Source organism: Frankliniella occidentalis, unplaced genomic scaffold (assembly GCF_000697945.3).
Source record: "Frankliniella occidentalis isolate FOCC.00 unplaced genomic scaffold, Focc_3.1 Scaffold7, whole genome shotgun sequence".
Lineage (NCBI taxonomy): Eukaryota > Metazoa > Arthropoda > Insecta > Thysanoptera > Thripidae > Frankliniella > Frankliniella occidentalis.
In genome coordinates, this window is record NW_026267137.1 from 1,209,554 (window position 1) to 1,224,816 (window position 15,263).

Consider the following 15,263-nt stretch of genomic DNA (forward strand, 5'->3'; position numbering starts at 1 on the left):
CAAATGGTTCCAACAGAATTATTGTCATAAATTTCACACAACATTCAGAACTACTGTCGGTCCCTAGAAACTAAGCATTATTATGACACTTGTACACTCACCTTTATCCTGGTCTTCTAGTTCTTGGTGCTGGCGTGCTTCAACGCGTTTGGCCCGGGCGCGCTCTCGATCCCTCTCGCGCTTACGCTCGCGCTGCTCCTGGTCTTCTAGTCCTTGGTGCTGGCGTGCTTCATCGTATTTGGCCCGGGCGCGCTCTCGATCCCTCTCGCGCTTACGCTCGCGCTTCTCCTGGTCTTCTAGTTCTTGGTGCTGGCGTGCTTCATCGCGTTTGGCCCGGGCGCGCTCTCGATCCTTCTCGCGCTTACGCTCGCGCTGCTCCACAGTGAGGGTGAGGGCACGCTCTCGAGCACGCTCTCGATCCTTCTCGCGTTTGCGCTCGCGTTGCTCCGCAGTGAGCGGCTTTCGTGGCCGAGGACCCATGCCGAAAACGAAAACTGCAGCGTGTAGTGCCTCGAAGGACTCTGGTGTGAGAATGAGGCCCTGGACGCCTGGCCCACGTGTGCGCCGCTCGGGGTGGTGGTTGTCAACAAAATTTCCCCCTCGGAATTCCCAGAAACACTGGGCAGCCCGGAGGGCGGCGCGCGGCGCCCTCTCTCTCCACATGGCTCCAAAAGCCAGAGCTGTACGCCGACCAGCCCGAGCTCAAAGACCGGCGATTGCGAATCCGGCTACTTGTACCACTTAGAGCGCAATAGTGCAATATGTTAAGTTGCACCCACATCTCCTGCCCTACCCCCGCGTCGTTATGTATATAAGTTTAGAAGTCGGGGTTTTGTTTCTATTTTTTCGGCCCAGCAGCAAGATGTTGGGGTGGGGAAACGAGGGGGAGGGGGGTGGCGGTGCGGGGCTCCAGCGGTGGTGGGGAGCACGGCCGACTCGGTTCGGGCGCGGCTCGGCTCCCGACTCGGTTCGGGCGCGGCTCGGCTCGGGCGGCTCAGGGCTCCGCTAGGCTCGGCTAGGCTCGGCTCGGCGCAACAACGCGTGGCGTGGCGGACGCGGCGTGGCGGACGCGCGCGAGCGACGCGAGGCGACGGGACACCACCATCCCGCCTAGCGCAATATATGAGCTTCCTATTGGTTCTCTTAAATATTTCGTAATTCGAGAGTAAAAGCAATGACACCTTACATTACTCATGTATAGTTATATGTATGTTAAGTGTAAGTAAGTTTAAGTTTGTAAGGTATCATCTGCTAAAAAGTCCCACAATAAAAGCCTCACATCAAGCAGGCTGATTGATTTCCGCCTAGAGCGGTATAGACCTTTTCGACGGTAGGGTGAGGTGGGAGGAGAGGGTAGACGGGGTGAAAACTTTCATTGTCTGCAACATTTTTACTTAACCCTAACAGCAAATTTTGACTCCGTAGCGCAAAGGAACAAGTCGTTCGTTGTTGCGCTACGAAGTCGAAAATTTCAAAAAGTTCAAAAGAAAAAAATTGCAGCCTCCAACCTAACCTAACCTAACCTCAACCACTGTCGAAAAGGTCTATACACCCGGTTGGAGGCACACACACGGTGTGCGAACAGTTGTTTTATGTGACTGCATGATGAATGTACTTACCGCTTACTGCACCGCCATGGACACCTCTCCCGTAGTTTGCGCACGGCCCCCCGGCCACGGTCCCCGCCGTGATAAAGTATAAGCAGCTTCCGCGCAGCCAGACAGACGGCGGCACCAAGGTGGGGGGCGCACGCACACGTCAGGTCACACACGACGGAAAGTTCTCCTCTTGCGCCAACTCATTTACTTTGTCGTCGTTGTCGTGTGTGAGTGTGTGTGGTATGAAAATATGTGTGCGAGAGAGAGAGACCCCCCCCCCTCACCCCAGCAATATACGACATGACCGCGACCTAGCCTTCTGGAGACATAAAAGTCGTTGCTGACTACTAACTTACTGCTGCTGCTCGCGAGCAGCCAGCAGAGCAGATGAAAAGGTCGAGTGGGGAGGGACCAGCACACGGCGCCGATGACATGACGGCAGCTGCCGTGGTTGAACAAGGAGGGCACAAACCGGCACCTGCCAATGTTCGAATTCAGGCAGACCCTTCTCTCTTCTCACACGCTCTCTCCCCTGCTCAGTCTCCCGCGGGGAGATCGCAGCAGAAGCAGGGAACATCAGGGAACGCGAGAGTGAATGAATGGCCGATGAATGGGTGTGTGGCAAGCGAGCCATCGCCATTCACAAGCGCTGCGCCGGAAGGGCGGCGGCGCCGCGGCTGCTCGCTGGGCTGGGCAGGGCCTGCCGGTGTGGGAGGCGCCCCTGCACCTGTCCTGTCCCCGCGCCCGCGTGGGAGAGAGAGAGGCCGGCAGCCAGGAGCAGCCCTGGGCGAGACGGAGAAAGAGTGAGTGAGGAGCACTCGCCCGGCATGAGGCTGCGGTAAATGTTCCAGGGTTCCAGGCTCCAGCGCGCACCGGACGCGGCGGGTGCTGCAGTTGAGCGAGTGCGAGAGAGAGGGAGAGCGAGCTCTCGGCACCGAGGATGCACCTTGGGGACGCCCGCCGACATGGCGAGGTGCATTCCCCGCCTCGCCCCGCCGCGCCCGGCGGGGCCGCGGGTAGCCGCGGGACGCGACGCGACCCCCTCCTCCCACGCCCCTGCCCCGCGCGGGCCGACGCCCAAGCCGCCCAGGCAGGCCGTCGCGGCCGCCGCCGACGTCCTGGTTTCCGGATGCGCCCTCCCTTCGGCGGCGGCGGAGGGGAGGCGAAGAGGAGGGAGGGGAGGGGTCCACGTGCTGGCTGCGGGGTTCACAAGGCCGCGTGCACGGGCTGCCTCCACGAGGCGAGGGGGGAGGCGGGGCGGGGCGAGGGGGAGCGGAGCGGTGGTGGGGGAGGCCGGGCGCTCGGCCGCTGAGCGCTAGCGCGGCCGTAGGCAACCCGTACGAGTCAGTGATCCGAGCGCCGCGAGCCCCTCAGCTCCTCGGTAGGGACCCGTTCCCCGTACTTTTAGTGTGGCGGCCCCTCTGTGCCATTTTCCTGTGCGGTTTTTCCAGCCCTCCAGTGAGAGCCCCTCGTTTGTTGTGGCTCGAGTGTGTTGCCCCCCGCAGCTAGTGAGTGAATGGTGCGCGCCCCAGGGCCGCGCGACGCCGGCCACGACATCAAGTGCTTCCCGGTGGTGGCTGTCCCCGTTGCGCCCGTGGGAGCGGCCCGGGCCCGACCTGTCGTGCTGTACCGTTAAACTTTGTCTACGTGTTACGTGCGCGACGGCGTGTGGAGTTTCAGCCGGCCCAGCGACACTGCGTTTTGAGGCTGTTTGTGTGTGTGTGCTCCACGGCAAGGCCGAGGGGGAGGCGTTCGTTCAAAGTCCCACCGCAGCCGCATCTCTTGTTTTCCTCTCCGTCTCACTCTTTTTGCCTCGTCTGGTTTTGCGGCCAGAATCTCTGGTCCTTCGGAGTTTGATTCATTTTGGGTACTGAGGTTTCTCTTCTCCTCGGGCTCCCCGGGCCGAGACAGCTATGCGTCATGGGACACAACACCGACGCAGGGACAGGCCTGGGATTTTCCACGGCCGCCCTAACCCCAAATTGTGAAAGCGTGTCCGCGCACCCATCAGGTGCAACTTTCATAACCTAGCCGATCTTGTCGGTGGCGAGGGTTTTGCACTTCTTTGTGTTCTTTGTTGTTCGGTGCGGCGAAGCCAGGGGCACCTGCGGCCCATCGAGGAATATCTCTGGTATGAGCACCGACTGATCTCACAAGATGGCGGCTGCTTACGCTCTTCTGAAGCTCTCTCCCGTTCTGTGTACTTTCTCTACAATTGATGTGCTTTCTGTAATTTCACTTTAAATTTTCTTCAAAAGTTGTCATTTTTTATATTTTTTTACTGTTTCCGCTCTTTCTTTCATTGAAAAGAAATGTGTTCCATGAAGCCTTCAGGGGCACTTCTGGTCTGGGCTTTTGAGGGTATTGACCTTCATGATGCGGCCGTGGTTTTAACGGTGCTGGTAGCGTGGCCACTTCCTTGTCGTCCTGGCGTTTCTCGTCGCTCCTGGCCGCCCTCTCCGAATTCCTCCGCAAATTCGTGCCCCCTCCGTCCCGCCGCAGGTCACAAGGCCGAACAAAAGGGTCTATTGTACTGAGGAATGTTGTGCCCTTAGCCTCACTGCGAGGGTGCTCCTTTCAGTGTCATTGTCGCGGTCTTGTGATTGTTGCCGTCGAATTTTCTGCTTTTCCTCTCTTTCTCTCAATTGAATTAGGAGTCCGCGGCTGTGATTTGTTTTGTGTTTTGGGCATGTTTTCTAAATATATTGTGGAATGTTGACTCTAAATTCAAGTTGCTATTGCTGTTTGTTGTCTGAACTAGTGACTTGTATGTATTGAGTGTTTTCCCAGCTGCAGACCTTTTTATTGTAACTTTTTGGATTTGCAAATTTTGACTTTGTATGAGTTCTCATGGACCTTTTAATTCTTGCAGCTCCCACACGCTTGAGTCGGAGAGGAGCTAGCAGTTTATCAGGGTGGGGGCACACAAACGCACAACAACGGACGGCCCCAGGGGACCGGGGGGCGCTTCACGTGTCTCAGGAGGAAGGTATGTAACTATCATTCACTTCAGCTAGTTGAGTGCAGTGATGCTTTTTTTCACTACTTATATTGCTGTTCTCTACCACACTTCTATAACCTATATTCTGTTCTTCGATTTGGGTAATCAGTTGTCAGTATGCATTCAGCTTCAGCTAGTCAATAACTTCATATTAGTGGCTTTGACTTATGAATAATTTTTAATTAATTTGGCTTATTAAATGTAGCTTTCTTCTTTTTTTTTTAATTTTACTTTGAACCGTTTGTTTGGCTATTGTTGGCAGTATTGTTCAGATTATCGCTGAGGAAGTAGGATTCGTTCTGCTGTGGGAGGCGTGTGTTTGATTGATTGATTACCAAGCAACTTGAACCTCAATAGAATTTGGATGTAAGTTCCTCATGCGAAATCAGGTATTAGGCGACCTGTGTCGACAGAACATTGGGGAAATTCATGTGAATGAACTATCTTCCTGTTCATCTTTTTACTTTTTTTATTGGTGAATGTAGATCTGTCTTGGCACTTACTGCTTTAACTACTCTTGCTACTTATTTTAGGTCTGTTGAGGTATAGAAGTTCTTAGTTCTCAATTTTAAAATTTGTGGGTTAATTTTCTTGTTTCAGGGACGACACTCGCTCCCTGATCACAAAGCGACGCTGGATCCCCCCTTCTACAATCAGACGCGATGATGCACTCACCCAAGAAACAAAAAATGACCTCCTATTCAGGAAGGTGTGTGTTAGTGCTGGTAGTTGAACCTCAAGTCTCTTTCCTTTTGTTGGTACTAATGATGTTTATTATTGTGTCCGTGTGTAGGTCCGAGGAATCCTCAACAAACTCACACCGGAAAAATTCCAGAAGTTGAGTGATGATCTCTTAGCAATACAGCTTGACACCAGTACCATCTTAAAAGGTGTAATCTTGCTGGTATGTTCAACTGCAAATGGTCCATTTAAGCCAAATTTTAATTTTCTCTTTTTAAACTTTATCTGACTTTTTCATTTTACAGATATTCGAGAAAGCACTCGATGAGCCGAAGTACAGTTCTATGTATGCACAGCTGTGCAAGCGGCTAACAGAAGAAGCACCTAACTTTGAACCTGAAGGCAAACCTTGTACTTTTAGACTCCTCCTGCTGAACAAGTGTCGATCAGAGTTTGAAAACCGCGCCCAAGCTACTAAATTTTATGAAAGAAATGATGGAATCCCACTCACTACAGATGAAGAAGAGAAGCGGCAGCTGGCAAAACGAAAGATGCTTGGAAATATCAAGGTATGCAATTACTCCCCCCCCCCCCTTCCCCCTCCCTTTTTATTTTCACTCACCAAAATAATTATTGAAACTTCTTGTTTTCAGTTTATTGGAGAATTGGGCAAACTTGGGATCTTGGCGGAGAGGGTCCTCCATCAGTGCATTCAACAACTTCTATTGGACAGCAAGAAGAAAATCATTACAGAGGCAGCGGAGGATCTGGAATGCCTCAGTCAGATAATGTGCACTTGTGGGAGACTCCTGGATTATGATATGGCTAGGGGGCTGATGGATCAGTACTTCACTCGTATGAAAGTACTGGCTGAAAACTCAGAATTGCCGCGGCGAATTCGCTTCATGTTGCGTGATGTGATTGAACTGCGTGCAAACAACTGGGTTCCCCGAAAGGCTACCACTGTGGAGGGTCCCATGCCCATGCATCAAATCCGTGATGATTCAGACCCCCCAGCGCGCAGCTACACTCCTCCAAGTCGTGGGGGTGACGGGGTTGGTCGCAGTGGTGGAGGCGGTGGCCTTGTTTCAAGTTTGGGAATGACGGATTATTTCCGTCCTCCTAATAAGATCCGCCCTGGTGGCTTTGATGAAATAGGCTACGGCTACCCGTCGGTTGGCGGGCCTAATCAATCTCATATCTCTCAGAGGTACGGAAATGGTTATTCTGGAAGAGATGGTGGGAGGGATGGACACCATAACAACAACCGCGGCAATTTCAGAGGGCAGAATTTTCAAAATCATGGGAAGAACTACAATCATCACAACAATCATCATAACTTCAATAACAACTCTGTGAAGGAACTAGGTCCTCGTCTGAAGAAACTGATGAATGATGCTGACAATACCAACATCGAAGAAGTTCAGCTTCGTCCTAGTGCCAATTCCATGCTCTTCAAGCAAACTCAAACTAAACAACCAATGCTCAATACCAGATCATCCGGAGTACTGGGCCCACCACCTGGCAGAGGTGTTAACCTTTTGAATGAGCCTATTAGCAATCCACCCAAAGCTCATGCACCTTTGCTTCACAAAGAACAGCCTATCCTCATTAAGCAAGCCTCTCAAGATAAGAACAAGAATGCCAGGAAAGACAAGGGTCCAAACAAAGAAGAAGTTCTAAAGAAAGTGCAAACTATGATGGAAGAGTATATGAAAAATGCAAGTGTTGATGAGGCTCTAAGTGCTTACCGAGAACATAAAATACCTGATAAATTTGTAACTGCTGTTCTTCACACCATTCTTAACCATGCTCTTGACAAATCAGGTAAGATTATTTGGCTTCTATATCCTGAGATCTTTCACTCTTCATTGTTTTGGCTAATTTGACTATTGTCCTAGCAGATAAAGAACGAGATCAAGTACTCAACTTCGTTGCGGCTCTTCGGAAGGAGAACTTAATGACATTACATCAGTTCCACGACTCTGTCAAAGAGGTTGTGAGTCAAATGTCTGATAAGGAGCAGGAAATTCCCAAAATATTTTCCCACGTTGCAAATTATGCAGCAAGATCCATCATTTTGGAGCTAATGACACTTTCTGATGTTGCTGAGTTAACTGAAGGAGGGTCCTACTATCCTCTCTTCATGCTCACATTGCAAATACTCAACAAGGAAATGGGAAAGGCTGAAATCACCAAGCTTTTTAATGACAGCAAGGTATGATTGTCTTAAATGAATCTTTTCATTTAATGTTTTGTTACACTGTTATAACCTCTTGTTATTTTTACAGATTAACTTAATGTCTACTCTGCCGGATGTGGACCGTACCAAGGAGCGCATGTCCGAGATTCTTGAGGAGAGGGGGCTGACATTCTTATTTCCGTTGCTTCGTATTCAATCGGCTCTTTGGAAGCAAATTCAGGCTGATCCAGTTCCAACTCAGTTCTACAAGTGGATCAAAGAGACCCTTGATCCAGCGCATCAGACAGATTCTGGTTTTATCAATGCACTCATGACAGTGCTCTTGAAATACATCTCTCAGGTTTGTTCAATTGTTTCTATTTAAAATTTTGCTCACTTGTATTCCAACAAATTTACTAATAAATCATCTCATCTCTACAGGAGTCAACCCTTGGAGAGGGCTCAGATCCAAATCTTGTACCAGACAAGGCTTTGCAAGAAAAGGAAAAGGCCTTATTAGAGAAATACAAACTGGTTCTCAAAGCGTTCCTTCATAATCATCTGGACTTGCAGGTCACTGCTGTTTACTCCCTGCAGGTGTTTTGTTATTCCAACAACTTCCCTAAAGGTATAACTACTGGCCCTTGCTTCATTTTGAATGATCTGGTATTTCTATTTTGCCTGCTACTATAGCTTGTTTTTGTCTTTTAGGTATGTTACTGCGTTGGTTTGTGAATCTGTATGATTTGGAAGTGATTGAAGAAGAAGCATTTTTCAAATGGAAGGAAGATATCTCTGATGATTATCCTGGCAAAGGAAAGGCGCTCTTCCAGGTATGTTTCACCTCAAAGGTCCTTCCATTTCCATATCACACATGCCTAGTTAAGTTGCATCACACTCTTAACCTTGTATGACTTTTTCAGGTTAATCAGTGGCTTATGTGGCTAGCGGAGGCAGAGTCTGAAGAGGAGGAGGATGGCGACGCCTAGGCTGTGCAGTATTAAAAATGTTATGGGGTAATACAATTCTAAAAATAGTAAAATTTGCAGTTTATACCATTCTGCATCAAAATTGGTGGTGCTTTATTCTCCACTGTAGCAAAAAAAGCGGAAAACTTACAAAAATGTGGTTAGCATTCATTTAGTAGTCACAATATTTTATCTTTCAAAGAAGCTACCTTGCACATAGATTTTTGGCTGACACAGGCTTCTGCAACTGGTAGAACTTGAGGCATTTTAACTTTCACACATTCTTAAAACAGAGTGTAAGACAACCACAACTTTCAGACTTCTTTAAGGGTACTTTTTTCTATTTAATTCTTAAATTCTTATAAAATGTAACATATTTTAACTAAGCAACGGAGTAGCATTGTACTATGTACAATTTTTCATACAAATAAATTGTGAAAAGTTTAATGCCTTCATTTTTTTTTTAATATCCTTTTCTCCAGATTTTGGGTAAAGTGAGGGGGAGGGGAGGGTGGTCAGTGTAGTTCCACCAGTTCAGAAGCAAGTGAGTCCTAGGGCAGTGTAAGATTGAATGAGATGGTAGCAGTGAGGTTTACAAACGCTACTTTATTTATTGTTGTGTGAATGAATTTTACTGTCATTGTGATTCATTTGTGTCAGGTTTTAGTTCTAGGCAACTATTCTTTCATATTCAATTTTACGGCACATGTTGCTCATATTTTATGTTGCGTTGACTATTTGATTATGTATGTTTTTTTTTTTAACATTCTATTGAGTCCAGATATTTTTCCTTTTTTAAAAAACAAATTATTCTAGCTTTTAGACTTGAACCCTAGATCTTTCTAGAACCATTTCCATTTATCTTAGTGATATAGATTATTTGTCACAACTTTGTTGTATGGTGTACATCTTGAATTGGTTTGTTGGGGTTGATTTATCTAGTGTTAATTCATCTCATTACTTATGGTAATTGCATTGGAAACTATCAAGTTACCAGACAAATTGTTCTTGTTTGTGCTTCCCCTGTTAGTTTTGTGATTCAGATGAAAATGAACTGTGGAAATGGTTACCTGAAGGAATTTTAAGCTTTATTTCCCATTCTTATCTTTGTCTCAAGGACTGTTGTCTTCGACAGTCGAATGAGTGTTTAGATATATTAGTGAACCTTTGTTCAAAATATTAAGGGGACACTAACTCAACTAGTCATTTGATCAACTGTGAAAGACCACATCTTTTATTTTCATTTTCCCCCATAAATATATACAGAATTCCCTTGCTCTCCTAAACAAACTGTTTTATTGTTGGAAGTAAGGTATGGGACCAAGATGGAGTATTCAGGATGTACAATGTATCATTTTAGTTTGAATCCTGCCATCCTTCAGATCTTATTAATCCACTTGAAAGTAAGGCCCAAATGTGGATGTTGCTGTTTTGAAATTATTAACTACCTCATGATTCTTCCTTCATTAATGCTTGCCCATAGAAATTGGAATTTGATCACACTGCATTGTTTGTACCCTTCATCTTCTGTTGAATCATTGTGTACCTAACACCCATTAAAGTATTACTGACCACATGCGTTTTGTCTTCTCTTTTTCCTCCCGTTTACAGCCGGGGCCAGTCGGCTAGTCCTCGTTCTGTCTTTCATTTCTCTGCAATCACATCTATGATTAAGCTGCCTAGTGGCTTCAGTCTTGAGGATGAGGTGAGCTATAGTCAAACCGACCACCTGTCCTCGTAGCACGGGATGGCACGGGCAGCAAATGCCAATGAAGTCTTATTTTTACTCCTTGGTAGGTTTACTTCAGACCGTCCCTTAGTTAATCCACGAATCCTTTCGTTTCCTTTATCTTTTTTCTCGCGATACGTTGATCCCACATTTATCCAAAATATCCCGTAATATCCCCGTCCGTTAGTACGGCCGGCGAACAGCTGGGGGCGCCAGGGTCGGGAGGGCCGCGTCCGAATTGTTTTTTTTAGGGTTAGCTTGCTCCCTTAAGGTGTTGGTAAAAGTAGAAAAGGACGGACATGCATTGCGGACTTGCGGACGCAGCCGAAACCCAGGAGGCCAAACGTTGCTGAAAAGAAAAGAAAGGTGTTTACATGAGAAGGAGGCAAGCCAAAAGGCAGTCTAAGATAGGCGTTGGACCAAAATGAAGACTACGTCGTCATAAGAAAGTTTTGATATAGATCCTGATTGATACACAATTTGCTTTCTCTTTCTCCGGGAAATGTGACGAGCCGCAGGGTATGGCGTGCCTATCATCAGTAGGTGCTTAACCAAAGGTGTTGCCTTATCTTGTGGTGAAGTATTTGTTTTGGTAATGAAGCAGAATGGTTGTGGCCAACGGGATGGATAGTGTGATTGTACAAACAGTTGTGAATGATGAGCCTCTGCAAGTTAGTATTGATGCCACCACCACAGCAGAAGATGTCTGTATCAAAGTATCAAAGGACCTTAAAATTGGACCTGTGGCCAGATACCTCTTTGCGCTTCGCTTGCAAGATAAAAATGTTTTCCTGGGCCCAAATGTTTTGCTGTCTCAGCTTAAGTCCAATGTGTTACTTTTTCGCATGAGATTTAAAGTTCCTCAACCAGAGCGCTTGGAAAAAATTGATGGTGGTGCTTATGACTACTTTTTCCATCAAGCTCGAAGAGATTTTGTTGATGGAGAAGTGCCAGATATATCATATGATAAGAAAGACCAAAAAAAAGAGGCTGTTGGTCTTGCTATAACTGATATGTATCTATTCAAACTTGAAAAAAGAGTTGATATTTCCACGGTTGTTCAAGATTATAAGAAGTTTTTTCCTAAGAAGGTTCAAAATTACCACTCAATATTTTTAAAGAAACCTATCCGAGAGTATTTGAGTAAGATAGAAGAAAACAACTTGGATTATTTGTACATCAAACGTAGATGGATTGAGCAATTCCGTGAAATGGCACCATCATATTTAACTGAAGAGTTCACCGTTCTTCCTGGTGATGGTAGTGAATATCGCACTCTATCAGTGCGGGTAGACCCCTATGATGAGAAACATCCAGGCATTCAAGTAAAGCCAGATGGTAAAAAAGATGTAAGTTTTTATATCTTTTCTTGTCAGAAAAAAACTGGTATTGACAAATTTGTGATATTAATTTACTTTTTTTTTGTAGTGGACACACCTATGTGGGATAGATGACCTATGTTATATTGCAGTGAAATTTGATAATACAGTTGAAATATCTAGAAAAAATGGTATTCCATCTCATATGAAATTTCCCCTTATTTCAATAATGATCTCCTTTGTCAGTTTACTAGATGGGTATTACCGTCTTATGATAAATTGGACATTTAATCTTTGCAAAGAAGTCAGAACACCTTCCCTTCAAGCACTGCAGTCCATGAACTGTCATGGACCAGTTGGGTAAGCATATATTTAAAACAACAACAACAAAAATGGAAAAATATTTTACTTATGATTTAAAAAAAATTCATACATACTTCTTTATATATACATTTCAGAAAAGAATTTTCATACAATAAATTGAAAGAAAAACGAGACAATGATGCAGGCTGCTATCTACTGAGAGAAAGTGAAACGGAGTATGACACCTTTTATTTAGATGTGTGTTGCCAAATTAGGTAAGTTAATGAACGCTTCTTTTTATGTTATGAATAACTCTGTCATGCCCCAAATATTTGAACAACCTTTTTCAGTACCAAAGAAAAAACAAAATCAAAAACTAAGTCGTACACAATAAAGGCTGAACACCTCAAGGATGAGGAAGGTGTGAGGTCAAGTGTGTTTATACTGACACATGACAATAGTTCTTATTCATCCATGCGTGAACTGATAAAATCTCATCGTGTAGAGGGCTCTGATATTTGGCTGAAGGAATGTTTGCCACCGTCTGAATTTGGTTTGTATTTATTTACTCACCCAGTTCTACAAATTATATTGTATTTGCCCATGAAAGGTTTATTTTGAATTACTTTTGATTTTATTTCAGAATTATCATGGCTACTATTATGTAGGAAGGAGTCCACAGAACATGAAATGGCACATCAACAAGTTATTGCTCCCTTTGTTATTGACGCAAAATCTATCCGCCTAACAAATAGTAAGACCTTACTTTCTTTCTGTAGTATTTTTATTTTTATTTTTTTGACTTTTAAATCTGACTTACACATTATTTTTGTCACTTTGCTAAATTTTATAATGATTTTAGACTATCAAATTGGACAATCTGGAAGTATGCTGAGTATTAGAAATGGCATTTGGAAACAAGGAAAATTCAAAGAAGTGAATGTGCTTGTCAAATCTATGGAAAGACAACACTATGAAAATCACCCACAGGTTTGTCTTTTGTATACCAATTGCCTCAAAAATTTGTACTTAATTGTTTTTTGTTTTTTTTAAATATTTATGTACAACACACTTTTCTCTCTTTTGTAGAATTTTAGTCGTGAATGTGATAGGTGGGCATCCATGGCAAGGAGCTGGGCACTGCTTCACTCTTCGTGTACTGTCAGACTTTTGGGTATTGTAATCAACAATCCTGTGTCACTAGTCATGGAAGACGTTCCTTTAGGTCCTCTTGATATTTATCTTAAAGAAAACCGTCAAGTTATTAAAGCTATTGATCTTGTTGAAGCATGTGCAAATCTGGCATCAGCCTTATGGCATCTTGTAAGTGGATAATAACCACAAGATATACTATAATTACAAACAGAAAGCTTTTTCAAACTAACACCCTTCTACCCAATAGGAAGAGAATGGTATGATTCATGGACATATCCGCTGCAAGAATTTGCTTCTTGCGGTACATGATGATCAAACCTTCTCTATCAAGCTAGCAGATCCAGGACTCCCTGTGTACACAATTTATGAGTGAGTACAATATCACCACCTTCAATTTATGAAATATTTGTATATGTTCAAATGCATTTTTTGTTGCACTTGCATTTTTTAGCATTCACTGGATTCCTCCTGAATGTTACCACGATTTAGAAAGTGCTCTCAGTAGTCTACTAGCAGATGTGTGGGCATGTGGTACAACCATGTGGGAAATTTTTGCATTTGCTGACTCAATTCCAGAGTTTTTAAATGTGGACAGCATCAAAAAGGTAGATATTCTAATCAACTGCATTTTAGGAAGAGAACACCCAGAGCCAAATTATACTTCCCCTTCACTCTACTCTCTTTCAGCATTATCTTAGTGGAGGAACTCTCCCATGTCCACCATTATGCACTCAAGATGTCTTCCAACTAATTAAGGAGTGCTGGGAAGTAGATGCTAATTGTCGCAAGAAACCACAGGCTGTTATGCGTGATATCAATCAGATATTTTATCAAGGTAAAGTCATAAGCTACTTAAACATCACACCCTTCAAAGCAGATGCTGTTCAATTTTTTCTGTATCTACTTCCAGTTTATAACTCACGTCGAACTCATTCATATTCCGTCGCCTTACCTAAAAGATTTAAAGAACAAGCTCTTGACACATGCAGTATAAGTGATTCTGAAATCAGCATGTTATCTGGTGCTACTGGTAAATTTGGTTTTATTTATTTCTTTATTGGGGTGGAGAGGTTAAACTTTTATTTATACATATCTAGAAAATCTATCTTTTCCTTCTTTTAGTTGAAACGTTACTAGATTCTGGAAGAGGCGGCAACTTGATTTCCAGCCACACATTTTTCAATAACTTCTCACAAAGCAGTGGTAGTGATCTGTTTGGTAATATGATCTTGGGAGACTCACAGGTACGTACTAGTTGATAGTACGCACTACTATTGTGTCTTATTTGAACATCTCTAGATTTAACATTCTTTCTCTTTAGGAGCCATTGATTGGTATTTATGAATCAATGACACCAAATATATCAGCAATGCTTTCAAATATGACATTTTCAACGGCCGCTACCTCTTTAGAAAGTATGTCATCTGTATTTGAGCTTGGGCCAGATGTTAATGTTGTCTTACAAGGGCGCATTGGACAGGTTTGTATCAAATTTGTGTTGGTAAGCTTCGTCAAAAGCTTGCATTTAGAAAAACAGGATCCTCGACACATTGTTAATTTAATTCCCTCAGGGCTTTTATGGTGAGGTATACAAAGGAACATTGGAGAGGCTGGACTGTGAAGCAGAACTTGTTGCAGTGAAGAAATTAAGGACTGATGCTCTAAGTACTACCTTAGCAGATTTTGAGCGAGAGATTAACATCATGAAAGTAAGATTATTTTATTTTTGCTCTTGTGGTAATTGTTTTATTTTATGTAATTTAATCAATTCTTTTGCTATCAGACTCTTGAACATCCTAATGTGGTTCAAATAAAGGGAGTGGTCCATGAGCCAGAAGTTAGTCTTGTCATGGAATTTGTACAACATGGTTCTCTGAAGAGCTACCTGAAGATTCATCATGATAAGCTTCTTTTAGATAAGCACCTTCTCAAATTTGCACTGGATGTTGCAAGGGTAAGATTTATTTTGTCTCATATGGTATTTCCTTCTTTTTATGTAATATTACTGTCATTAAGGGTGAGGGCGGCTGAGGTTGGACTAGCCAACCTCAGTCGTGGCAAGCCTCCTCGTGGCCCTCTTGCCTGGGGAGAGAGCGGGTCGGACAAATCTCGCATGCTATCTTTTGCTTGCCTGTGTGCTGTGCCTTGCCTCTTGCTAATATGCTCAAACGCGACTGTCGTTAGGCTTGCTTTATTTCACCTCTGTCGCTATGCACTGCCTAATCCTTTTCTAATAATTGTCACATACCTTCGCTCTGCATGGTGGTGTGGCCCATCGTTCCCGCTTCTTAGGTCTTAGATCTTTCCCCACCAGCGCGTTGCCAGTC

At 44.4% G+C, this 15,263-nt stretch overlaps 2 protein-coding genes across 4 annotated transcripts; both read left to right on the forward strand.

Annotated features, from left to right (window-relative positions):
- The first annotated feature begins 2,879 nt into the window (after positions 1-2,879).
- Positions 2,880-10,006, forward strand: LOC113209631 (eukaryotic translation initiation factor 4 gamma 2). 3 transcript variants are annotated; one of them, XM_026427271.2, is made up of 12 exons: positions 2,880-2,979; positions 4,471-4,587; positions 4,862-4,965; positions 5,200-5,308; positions 5,393-5,503; positions 5,586-5,849; positions 5,934-7,107; positions 7,185-7,498; positions 7,572-7,823; positions 7,904-8,090; positions 8,174-8,295; positions 8,386-10,006. In XM_026427271.2, coding segments are annotated over exons 3-12 (2,601 nt in total). In that variant the 5' UTR covers positions 2,880-2,979; positions 4,471-4,587; positions 4,862-4,963; the 3' UTR covers positions 8,452-10,006. The 3 variants fall into 3 exon arrangements, with proteins under 3 accessions (XP_026283056.1, XP_052129720.1, XP_026283065.1); XM_052273760.1 differs by lacking the exon at positions 2,880-2,979 and adding an exon at positions 3,088-3,106; XM_026427280.2 differs by lacking the exons at positions 2,880-2,979; positions 4,862-4,965 and having other exon boundaries at positions 4,537-4,587.
- A 379-nt stretch (positions 10,007-10,385) lies between these two features.
- On the forward strand, positions 10,386-14,890 carry LOC113209621 (tyrosine-protein kinase hopscotch; the record flags this gene model as incomplete). Its single annotated transcript, XM_052273744.1, is given in 15 exon segments — positions 10,386-11,508; positions 11,588-11,838; positions 11,937-12,056; positions 12,132-12,334; positions 12,425-12,535; positions 12,644-12,771; positions 12,871-13,104; positions 13,184-13,305; positions 13,388-13,541; positions 13,624-13,771; positions 13,847-13,966; positions 14,059-14,180; positions 14,258-14,416; positions 14,508-14,645; positions 14,720-14,890. Coding segments are annotated over 15 exon segments (2,925 nt in total), but the record flags the coding sequence as incomplete, so codon positions are not given.
- Between the last annotated feature and the right edge of the window lie 373 nt (positions 14,891-15,263).